Source organism: Notamacropus eugenii, chromosome 6 (assembly GCF_028372415.1).
Source record: "Notamacropus eugenii isolate mMacEug1 chromosome 6, mMacEug1.pri_v2, whole genome shotgun sequence".
Classification (NCBI taxonomy): Eukaryota; Metazoa; Chordata; class Mammalia; order Diprotodontia; family Macropodidae; genus Notamacropus; species Notamacropus eugenii.
The window spans coordinates 368,264,957-368,277,472 of NC_092877.1; the positions used below are offsets into that span (position 1 = coordinate 368,264,957).

Sequence of the window (12,516 nt, forward strand, 5' to 3'; positions counted from 1 at the left end):
CTAAGCCTGTGAGTTTTTGTTTCCTCAGGAGAAGAAGTCATTAGATCTATCCATCAGAAACTTAAAGATGAAACAATGAACAAATCTATAGAGGCAAAAAAAAAATTTCTATTTACCTTTGAAATTGAGAAAACATTAAATCAGAATCTAAGGGGGGCACATAGGGTCTAGACAAGACATTGTGTCAATAAAAATGGCATTCTTTCAGTAGTCACTATTAACAAAGATGATTAGGTTTACAAAGTACTTTATGTACAAACACTCCACAGAAGGTCTTTTTCCTCTTCCCAGTTGCTTGGTATGTTTTTGAAAAAATGTTTATGGATTACAGATTCTATACATGTTAATTACCAAGAGTCTAAAGAATCTTTGAGATTATAATTTGCTGGAGATATTGGGAAAATTCAGAATGTTATGGTTTATTGAGCACAAGGCAGACTTTCAAGGGAGGCTTTCTAGCAGTGATATAGTCAAAGAAGGACAGAGTGGATGTCACACAGCTGATTTGTAACAGGTGGACTGGCCAGTGAGGTCCGGGGTCTTAGAACCTGTGTGATGTGCCCTGCTGGCTTCTGGTCCCAGTGTGGGGAGGGGGGAGGTTCTCAGTGAGCTTGTTCCAGCTATGCAGCATGATGGAGGGGCTGTTTTCCTTACTTGGGAGCATTGGTAGGTCTCCTCTGTGTGGTGGTGAGAGATTTTTTCACTGGCTGCTGGGCTGGGGGGAGTGTGCCTACAATAGGCTGAAGATCACTTCCCTTTCACGTCTTGGGTTCATGAAGGCACAGAGCCTCTGGCCCTCCTGTGGTTCTTTGTTGTTATTCAGTCATTTCAATCACACCTGATTCTCCATGACGCCATTTGGGATTTTCTTGGTAAAGATACTGGAGTGCTTTGTCATTTCCTTTTCCAGATCATTTTACAGATGAGGAAACTGAAGTAAACAGGGTTAAGAGACTTGCCAAGGATCATACAGCCAGTAAGTAATTGAGGCTGGATATAAGTTGACTCCAGGCCAGGGGCCAGGGGCTCTACTGCACCACTTAGCTGCCCTCTTGTGCTTCTTAAATGTCTATATTTCCTCATACGGGAGTGTCTGAGCCATCAGGGAGACCAGCAGATCCATTAGTGGGAAGGTCCTAGCAGCTGGCAAGACCAGGAGATCCTTTATGGCACTGGGAGCTTTCACTGAGAATAGAGGAAGGGAGCAAATCATTCACTGGCTAGGTCATCCTGAGAAGTATATTTAGTGGCCCAGAAATGCCATGGCCCCCCTCAGAGGAAACCACTTTAAAGGGAAACTAATCTCCCCAGGGGGTAGCTAGATGTGGACAGAGTGCAGGACATGGAGTCAGGAGGGCCTGAGCTCAAATACACACGTAGACATTTCCTAGCTGCATGACCCTGGGTAAGTCACTTAACCTCTGTATGCTTTGGTTTCCTCCTCAGCAAAATAAGCTGAGGAGGAAATGGCAAACTACAGGAGCATCTTTGCAAAGAAAACCCCAGATGGTGTCATGAAGAGTCAGACATGACTGAACAACAACTTCTCTCCCCAGGCACTGGATGTAAAGGGGAGAATGCATGGATGCTGTTGTGCTTTGTTCCTTGACATACTTTCCTGGTAAATATGCTTTTGTAAGAGCTAATAGATATTAATTGGTTAATGTTAGTAATATGTTAATTGATTAAATGATACTGGGAAGGACACTGGTGGGGGCTCGTGAGTGAAAGTATTAGAAACTCTCCAATCCTCAGTGTTACTCCTATGATCCTAAGTGGAACAGTAGCTAGTCACCCTGTGGAGACCAAATCTGCTATTGCTTCTAAGACTTAAGTTAATAAGTCTAGACCCTGAGCTCCAAGATCAAAGGAAAAATAATTCAGCTAACAAAATAATTATTGCTAAAAAGATCTATGGAGGTTTTTTTTTTAATTACAGGAAACAGAAATTGTGGAAAGGACAGCTGCAGACAAAAAGACCAGCGCCCATGGTCATGAGGAGTGGATTTGAGCTCAGGATGCACTGCTAGACATGAGTGATGTAAAGATCTGAATTAATACAAGAAATACTCCTGGCTAAAGAAGAAAGATTAGAATCACTGGATGAATGATAAAGCAATGCCTGCTTAAGACTGAGAATGTTCTCATCTCACACGAAACAGCAATATTTATTGGACCTTCCATCCCCCAAATATGCTATAACATTGACTACAATGGAAATACGCTGATGATAGACAGAACCCTATTCCATAGGGATGTCACTGGGATTCATTTTTTTAAAAGCAAACTCTTCTTCCTCAATTTCCCCTTCTACTTACTTTGACTTGTCTTTTTGTTCCTGTCCTTCCCACTCTCACAAGTGACAGAATTGTTCCCCAAACTTTATAAATCTTCTCTTACTCTCTACAGTCCCCACCAGCCCAGAACACTGATTTGTTTTTTCTTCTTTTTAAAGCACACCATCTCTCTCTGTTTCTGTCGTTCTCTCTCCTGTCTCTGTTTCTCTTTCTTCTCCACCTCTCTCTCTCCTTCATTAAGAGTTTTCCATTCAAAACAAACAGAAGTTACACACAAACAACAGGTTATTTTTATAAAATCAATCAACAAGTTTTCATTAAGCATCTTCTATGTGCCAGGTCCTGTGCTAGAGGCTGAGGATATGAATACTATGAATGAAACCACCTTGACTTTCCTAAAGCTTAAACAAATAGGTAAGTAAAGCCAGAGAGCAAACATCCAAAGAAATCACTTAAAGGGAGAAGCAAAATCAAGCAAAGGGCAAGTTGTCTCCGAGAGAACCGCCATCTTTGGGGAAATGAGTCAGCCCTGCCACTGCTGAACCAGGCCTGGGGCAGGAAGCCAGGATCAAAGCCCCAGAGCAGGCCTGGTGGGAAGGACATGACTGTTGACCCCAACAGGGAGCTAACTGCTGTTGCCAGAGCCAGGACAGTCAGGGGCCATGAAATAAGTAGACACAAGGGGATGAGTCCAAAGGTAAGGAAAGGGGCCAGTGGAGAGTGAATCCAGAAGTATTGTAGGTCAGAGCAAGCAAATGCTTTACAAGTCAGAAATGGAACAAGTTGTCAGGGCAAGAGATGATGTCCCACTGACATGAAGACCAGTAGCAGGAGGCAGCTCCTGCCTCAAACAAGAAGCTCCTTCTATTAGTTCCCCTTCCCCCTCCCCCCCACCCCCCAGCTAGGGCTGAGGTCCATCCCAGGCAGGGCCTAGGCCATGGCCAGAGGCAGGGAGAGGGTAGGGAGACCAAGAAGGGCTCAGGTGGGAAAGGCCCTGGGGAATGGTGATAATAGCAGCAGAAAGGAGACAAAGAGTGAGTGGGCCCCACCACTGGCTTCCTCAGCTAATGGTCTCTGTCTCATTTCCAGAACAGAGAATGCCATCATAGCATCATTCATTTAGAGCTGGAAAGACCTTGGAGGTGAGCTAGTGTCCTGTCCCCATTTTCTAGATAAAGAAAGGGAGGCTGGGAAGAGGAGTGACTTCACACAGAGAGCCAACAGCAGACTTTGGAGTCAAGGCAAAGTTCATGACTCCCAATCCAGTGTTGTTCCACACACCTGAAGAGCATGCATGGACACTAGACTCCTTCACTTCACTGTGGTGGGATTATGTCTTGATAGCAGCTAAGCAAACCACAAGAGCCCTTTGTATAGAATGAAGTCATGACCAGGACGTGGCCCAACTGGTTCATCCAGGAACAGGTGTGACCTGAGTGATCCAGGGACTATCTTTATTCTGCTAATTTTGTGAAGCATTTTCTTGAATGTTCTGATAATTTCAGTATTGAGATGTTAAGAGAAAAAAAATGATGAAAACCTAAGAAAAACTTTCTCCTTATTTCATTTACAGGTGCATGGGAGTCTGGTGTTTGTGTTAGTCAGAGGCAGTTGTGCTAGTTAATTCCTCCCTAGCCTCTCTCTAGGTCTCCTCAGTGTCATACACAGAGTATTACGATAGAAATCCCTGGAAATGGTTTTTTCCACTTATTTCAGATTGTGGGTTACCTAAGGGGGGAATTTATTCAATTCTATGAGCAAGGAACTGCTAATGTAGCCTTGAAACGCTGTGGCTCTGTAATTATGCTGCCATTGTGAGACATCTAAGCTGAGGCTCTAATGGCACATAATGGACCCACAGCACTGGCTGGAGCCCAGGCTTCAGCTGTACTTGTGATGAGAAGGAAGACCATCCTTAAAGAAGGTAAAGCCTGAAGAGGAATTCAGAACTAGATGCCAATGAGAACTGCATTGTTTCATGCTTTATAAGGGGGCTGTAAACCCATGGAAGCGGTGCTTATTTTAGCCAACAGATTCAGAAGAATGAGGGGGAATGAAGCCAGAGTGTGATCCAATACTGCCAACAGCCATAGGAAACTTTGCATAGATTCTCTTGTCTGAGCCTCACAACCACTCTGGGAGACAGGAACTACAAGTATTATCCCCCTTTCACAAGTGGAACATTGAGGCTCAGAGAGTTTAAACCACCCATCCTCACCCAGCTACATTTCAGGTGTTTACCCTTCATTTTTGAAGAGTACCAGTGACATCACAGGTGGTGTCTTGACTTGCTTAAGTGAGGCAGAGTTGCACAAAGTCATCAGCCTCACTCTCCCTTCCAGAGTCATCCAAGCCCAAGCAGGACAAAAGTCATGATGACTGACAGGTGATAGCCTGGGATGTACCAGGTGTCTTCAACGTCTGACTAAGCTTTAAGCACCCCACAGTTCCTGCTTCAGCTGCTATCATGGCGATTGGAATTAAGAGTTCTCATTCACCCGTTCCTCCAGAGGAAGTCTTCACATGCTTGGGGCAGACATGCCCTTAACTCATGGATGGGTCTGAGGCTTGTCACTTACCCTCAACCTGGTTTAGCTTGTCTGCTGAAGACAATTTTACTGGGGTATGGCCACTGCACATACTTCAGCTTCTTGGAACCACAGATAAGAATTAGGGAACAGGTGTGCACCAAAGGGGGATGAGTAACCCTGCAAAGGTCTCAGCAAGGCTTCACATTAGAGGGATTGGTCCTCCTGAATACTCCATGCACCTACAGCTAAATAAACATAAGAGACAAGACTTCATCTATTAAGCCAAGCTATCCTACTGATGAAGGAAATAAATTAATTTCAGTAGTCTTTTAAAGGAAATACTGACTCTGGAACCCCATTTCTCCATCTACTCCCATTTTTGTATATCAGAATTACCATGGTTCCCCTCAACCAAGCAGTCTGTCTCAACAATTGCACAGCCTTAGCAATGGCATCCTCATCTGAACTGTGGAAGGGAATGGCTGTCCCCTCCAAAAGAAGTCGTCCTCTGAAACATCTGCATTCTGGAGCTCTTATCCTGCTTTACACTCAGCCTATTGAGCCCATTTTCACCACTGCCATTGCTTGGAAAAATGAATTCTAATAACTGACTTTCCCCAGCTCCCTTTACTCTATACTAAATGGATGTCTTTGAATCTGAGCACTGGGCCCTTAGCTAGTTCTAAAGTGGGAGGTATTTCCAGCTAGGCTTCAGAGAGAGGCCTCATCCCTTAGAAGAGACTTTGGTAAATGCCTTGACCACTTCAAGGTCCAGTAGGACCTCCTGCCAGTTTCTCACTTCCAGAGCCCTCTTCCTAAAAATAAAGTAGGTTTGGGGTGATGGTCTCAGGGAAACTATTCTGGTTCCTGGTGATCTCTACATTCTCTTCTAAAGATTCACAAACCTTTGGGTTTCTGAAACCTCAAATTTAGACGTTTTCATGTTTCTCGGATGCAATTTGTTCAGGCCTAGAGACCTGGAATCCTTTGGAGGGCCTCACTTTACTTCATCTTACCACTGTATCTAGACTAGAGTTCAATTTAACTGGCCCTTAACAAATTTCATCTTTGTATCTCCTACCACAGAGCCTTGTATGGATTCTAAGAGGTTAAGGAATATGGCCTTGGTCATTGTCAAATGGGGAGTAGAGGGGCAGGATCTCAACTTTTCTGACATCAATCCAGCTTCTTTTCCTCTACTCCACTCTATATAGCCATTGATTGTTCTATCTACCAATTGATCAATCAATTTATCTATAGTGTGGAATAGAGGAAAGATGGCTGCACTTGGTGTCAAGAAAGAAAGATAGAGAGAGGGAGAGGCAGACAGAGATACAGAAACAAACCCTTCCACGTTGACCTACACACTGACCAAAATTCAGACAATAAGTATGAAGAAGGGACTTGCTATTCGTTCCAGCAATATGGTCTTTTGCGTCAGTGGGTCATTCATATCATGTAAACATCTGTCACCCATGATGGCTGGCAAGTTTGGATTGAGTCATGCCTGAACATGCTGACTTATGACAGGGCTGCTGAGCTAATTATGTAACGTAATGTTTGTCATACATGGTTAGTGTAGCGAAGGGGGAAAACCCTCGGAGCTGTTTCATGAAATCCTAGGTAAATCAGATGTCTGGGATAAGTCTATATTCACTCTTTTCAAAATCTGATCCCAGTTTGTGTTGGTTTAGACAAATATACATCCAGGGCTCCCATTAAGGTCACAAGAAGCTGTGGGTTCTTTTACAGATGTGACAATCCTTATCATGAAATGGCACTGGCCTTAGAATCTTTGGTGCCCAATGTTAGATGAAGATGAGTAGGATTCAGTTTATTCCGAGCAGCACATAAAAGTTAAAGGCTTACGGTAAGACTTTTTATTACATTAACTACTTTAAAAAAGAAGTGGCAAAAAGTAAATGGAGTGACAGGAAAATAAAAAAAGTCAATCCGCTCTGTTCTCTGCCCAAGTGTCCAAACATAGATCCAGGGAATATTCTATCTATGCGTGAGTTATTTTTATAGAAACCATAGGACTCCGTGATTACTCTTCCTTGGAGTGCTGAGGAGGCTACTTAAAAACAGAGCTCGACATTTCTCTTGAAGGCCATTATTTTAAAATAAATACAGTCATACATGCAACTTGCTGAATGCTTCTAAAGTATGCCTGTGTGCACCAGGCACTTTACCTGGGGCTATTTTTCAGGGATCTAGATGGATCCAGAGGAAAAGTTCAGATTTCTAGGCAGCTTGTACCTTTTATTTGTTTTCATACACATATGACCTGAACTAGTTTTTACTTAAAAAATATCAATACTATTATTTATACAACTATGAGGTTTCATGCTAAACAGCTGAGCTAGGGCCAATTCCAAGACTTTTGACTAAAACTCCTTTCAGGTCAAAGAGGGAACAACAGGCATTTAAGGTGGGGAAATGATGCATCTGGTTTACTTCATTTATTTCAAAAGTTCTTCTGAGGTAGTCTTCCTTTTAAAGCTGAAAGGATTCAGACAGTGACGTGACATGAAATGCTTCAAATTTGCTTTCATTAGTGGATGTTATCATGGGCTTAAGAAGACACGCTCCTATCAATGATATCCCTATATGTCAGTTTATTTCATTTTCAAATAATCTAATTAAACTTCTTGCCTCAACTTAACCTATCAGTACCTCAGAAGTATGCCCACTCTTCCAACCAACAGCTGAGCTAATAATGCTTAGAAACAGTCTAAAAACTGCATGATTGTCAGCATCCTTGGACCACTTTCCTTGATTACCACCATCACTGGCCTCAGGGACACTCTGGATTTTCTTTGTTTCAAGGGTTTGTGTAGCCAAACAAAACTGGCTATCAATCCATGAGCCTCTTGGTGATTGGGTTCTCCATATTTATTCCTGCTAGACAGGTCCCCAGCAAACAGCTGTTGCCAGGACTGCAGAAGACATTAAGTAAAGGATGGGAAACAAGTACAGGCTTTGATAGAAAATGCTAAGGATTCTTGCCAGAGCTCACTAATGGTTGAGATAACTTCCCTTCCCTCTCAATTAAGCCCATCTCCCCTAAAACCTATGCAATCTTATAGACTCATACTGCCCCCCCCAAGTACAGAAAGAGGAAGCAGGCAGGGTTCCTAAAAGTAAGGTCTCCCTCCTCTGCAATGGCTCCCTAATGAGTAAAAACCAAAATCGGGGCACAGCCAAGATGGCAGAGTAGAAAGACGCACATACACTAGCTCTTACCCCACAGTCCATAAAATACCTGTAAAGAAGAACTCTCAACAAATTCGAGAGCAGCAGAAGCCACAGTACAATGGACAGGAGGAGATTTCTAGCCCAGAGTGACCTGAAAGACCAACAGGAAAGGCCTGTCACACTGGACATGAAGCAGAGCCCAGCCCAGCCTTGGCCATGTGGCACCGAGAGGAGCAGAACTGAGCAGACTTCGGGGACAGAATCTCTAGTGGCAGCGCAGATCCCTCAACCCACAAGCGCTAAAGGACAAGGAGAGGGTTTTTTTGGCTGGCTGAGAAGAGAGCAGGGTGTCCCATAACTCAGGCCTCCTCAGACAGCAGCAGTGGAGGCAGCAGTGGATGGGGCTACCAAGGCAGGCAGTAGCCCACATCCATTGTTGAAGGTCTCATCATAAAGTCCCTGAGGAAACTCAGCCTTGTGTGGTGGCCCTGCCCCTACCTGAGCAGCTGATTTTAATCTCACACTGAATAGCAGCACTGCCTGCACCTAAAACCCCTGAGGGATTGGAGTAGCCCATCTGAATCTCAGCCCTCAGTGCTGGCTTGGCAGAACTGGAGGCAAGGTGGTTGTGGAGAGGAAACTCAGAAGTCAAGTAACTGGCTAGGAAAATGCCCAAAAAAGGAAAAAAAAATTAGACCATAAAAAGTTACTTTCGTGGGGAACAGGTGTCTCCCCCCCATCCTTTTGGATGAGGAAGAACAAGGCATACTGTCAGAGAAAGTTAAGGCCCCTGCCTCCAGGGCCCCCAAAGGGAACTTAAACTAGGCTCAGGCAATAAAAGAGTTTGAAAATTGAGTTAGCAGCTTACTAAAGGACAACCAAAAAAAATGCTGAGGAAAATAACAGCTTTAAAAAGAGGCTAACTCAATTGAAAAAGAGGTCCAAAAAGCCAATGAGGAGAAGGAGGCTTTAAAAAGCAGAATTAGCCAAATGGAGGAGAAGGTTCAAAAGCTCACTGAACAAAATAATTCATTGAAAGAGAGAATTGAGTTCAGGGAAATGAATGACTATGAGGTAAACCAAGCTGTTACAAAACAAAACAAAAAGTTTGAAAAAAATAGAAGATAATGTGAAACATCTCATTGGAAAAACAACTGACTTGGAAAATAGATCCAGGAGAAACAATTTAAAAATTGTGGGACTACCTGAAAGCCATGATCAAAAAAAAAAAAGCCTAGACATTATCTTCCATGAGATTGCTCTGATATTCTAGAACCAGAGGGCAAAATAAATATTGAAAGAATTCACCAATCACCTCCTGAGAGACCTGAACAGAGAAACTCCTAGGAATATTGTGGCCAAATTTCAGAGTTCCCAGATCAAAGAGAAAACACTGCAAGGAGCTAGAAAGAAACAATTTGAGTATTGTGGAAATACAATCAGGATAACACAGGATCTGGCAGCTTCAACATTAAGGGATTGAAGGGCTTGGAATACGATATTCCAGGGGTCAAAGGAACTGGGACTAAAACCAAGAATCACCTATCCAGCAAATCTGAGTATAATACTTCAAGGGAATAAATGGTCATTAAATGATATAGAGGACTTTCAATCATTCATACTGAGGAAAAGACCAGATCTGTATAGAAAATTTGACTTTCCAATACAAGAATCAAGAGAAGCATGACAAGGTAAACAGGAAAGAAAAATCATAAAAGACTTTCTAAAGCGGAACTGTTTACATTACTACATGGACAGAAAATATCTATAACTCTTGAATCTTTTCTCACTATTTGGGTAGAAGGAGAGATTTTACATACACATACACATACACATATATAGATAGAGTACAGGGTGTGTTGAATCAGAAGAGATGATATTCACACACACAAAAATAATATAAAATAAAAATTAAGAGGTGAGGAAGGAAAATAGTGGGAGGAGAAAGGGAGAAATGGAGTGGAGCAGGCTATAACTCATAAAAGAGATAAGAAAAATCTTGTCAATGGAGGCGAAAAGGGAGAAGGGGACAGGGGAAAAGTGAAGCTACTCTCTCCACATATGGCTAAAGGAGGAAATAACATGCTCACTAAATTTGATATGAAAATCTGTCTTACATCACAGGAAAGTAGGGGAGAAGGCAACAAGTGGGGTGAGGGAAATGATAAAAGGGAGGGCAAATGGGAGAAAGGAGTCACTAAAAATAAATATTTTTGAGAAGGGACAAGGTCATTTGAGGTGGAAAAATAAGGGGGAATAGAATAGGACAGAGGGCAATATAGTTAGTATTATACAACATGATTATTATGGAAGTCTTTTGTAAAATGACACATATTTAGTCTGTATTGAATTGCTTGCCTTCTCAGTGGGGTTGGGGAGGGAGTGAGAGAGGGAGAGAAGTTGGAATTCAAAGTCTTAGCAATGAATGTTGAGAATTTTTATTGCATACAATTGGGAAATAAGAAATACAGGGATAGGGGTATAGAAATTTATCTTGCCCTACAAGAAATGAGAGAAGATGGGGATAAGGGAAGGGTGGGGTGTGACAGAAGGGAGGGTACATTGAGGGAAGGAGTAATCAGAATGCAAGGTATTAGGAAGCAGGGGGACGGGAGTGATGGGGAGAAAAATTGGACATGTTACAAAGTGAGGTAAAAGCAATTAGTATTAAAACAATTGGCTAAGAAAAAATCAATGACATCTTTAGTTTGGGGAAAAGAATTTTAGTCTAAATTTCCTAGAGGAAGGTAACCTCAGATAAAATTTGGCATTCATGGAAAAGTTAAGGATTTAATGGTAAATTTGATTTTATGACTGCTATTTAATCAGGAACTAGAACATGTATAGAGAGGCATGTAAGCCCCTTAAGACTTGCCTCAAAAGATGTTCTTTAGCCAAAGTGAAATTATAATCATATTTGAAACCTGGTTATTGGAACTTGCTATTTTTAGATGCTATGGGACTATTAAGTGACTGTTCTTCTGAGTCTAACTCCAGATGTGGATAGCAAGAAAGGCAGTCTGAGCCTCCAATCAATGATTCCAGTAAGCCTGTGAAATGCTGGTATGAATTGCAAAAGGTGATCTCTTAGGAAGGGTGGGAGAGCGGCTGTTCAGCCTGGGCTGAGGTAGGAGTCTCCTGACTCAGTTTCCCCACTGACACCTGGCAGACTTTTAAGCCTGACTGAATGCAAGTTGACAATCTACTCCTGCCTGGAACTGACATGAAGTTGGGGAGATATTGTTTCCCTCCAATGTCCCTCTTGGTGCCAATTTCCTATAGTCAAAAGGTTTGTAAGCTTAATACTAGATCTATTAAATTATAGATTATTGGTAGGGAAATATCTGAGGTTAAGTCTAAAATTAAGCTCTTAGGCTTAGGACTTTAGGCTGACAACAATAAGTTAGGGTCCTTTAATTCTTAGTAATACTGTGGAGACAATTAGGTCGAGAGCTTGTGAAGTTAGCAACATAAATATTATTTGTGTCTCAGTTGGTTAATGTTTAAAAAAAAATTCTTTTATGGTCCATATTGTAAATGTTTTAAAAAGAAGTATCACCTGAACAAAAGTTTGAATTGTTTTATCTGTTATAAACTGTGTTAAAAATGAAAATAAAATTTAAAAACAAACAAACAAACAAACAAAACCCCCAAATCACTGGCCCCACTGTTCTTCCATTAAGAGTCCTCATTACTCTGGTGTGATACAACACGTCACTGTTTGAACTCCCTTCCCTGCTGAATAGCCATGACTCTCATTCCACTCTGATCTCATTCTTCACACCAGGAGATAAAAGTGCCTGCCTCTAGAAACAATAACTGGCTTCCTTTGAATCCAAGAGCAAACACAACAAGGTGGATCTCGTGCTCAAGGCTGAGTGTGGTCTGGAGCAGTCTGTCTGGCTACAGAGCACTTGGCTGTATATTCTTCTTAAGCTGGAAATGTACAATGGGCACTTCTGGCAATTATAAAGGAAGGCAAGTTCCAGAGGCTGTTTCTTTGCGTTTGTATATTTATGATTTCTTTCTGAAAACCAAAAACAGAGAGTTTTTTCCCTTACCTAGTATTTCCTTTTGAAGGTCATGGCATCTGTTCAGCAAGCCTGCTCCTTGCTGGCCTATTGCCTGAATCTGCTGTGATTTCAACAAAGCGGCATCTGCCATCATCTTCAGATTCGTCACTTCCTCCTCCAGACGTACCTTATCTCGCTGGACTGCCGATAAAGTTTTATTCAGATTGGCCATTTCTGTGAAGAAAAATCAGAATGAATAGGTGTGGATGACTGAATGCTGAAACTCTTCTCTCCAAACCCCAGCTGGCTGATTGTAAAATCAACTTGTGACGTTTCTAAGGTTGGGATGACACCTGTTGAAGAGGTACTGCTCAACTGCCTATTTTGTTTCCTAAAAAAGTCCCAGTCCCAAAGTCATAGACATCATTGAGGCAATTCTCAGTAGCCTGGATCATTGTTAAATGCCCCTGGAGCATG

At 42.2% G+C, this 12,516-nt stretch overlaps 1 protein-coding gene across 3 annotated transcripts in view; it reads right to left on the reverse strand.

Moving 5' to 3' along the window:
- LEKR1 (leucine, glutamate and lysine rich 1) overlaps nt 1-12,516 on the reverse strand; it is a 180,051-nt gene that overhangs the window by 68,520 nt on the left and 99,015 nt on the right. For all 3 annotated transcript variants that reach the window (XR_011969148.1, XM_072618650.1, XM_072618651.1), the window contains one exon: nt 12,088-12,273. Coding sequence is in view for 2 of the 3 variants with exons in the window: in XM_072618650.1 (XP_072474751.1) it covers nt 12,088-12,273 (186 nt within the window). In the remaining variant the exon portion in view is untranslated. The remainder of the gene's footprint in view (nt 1-12,087; nt 12,274-12,516) is intronic.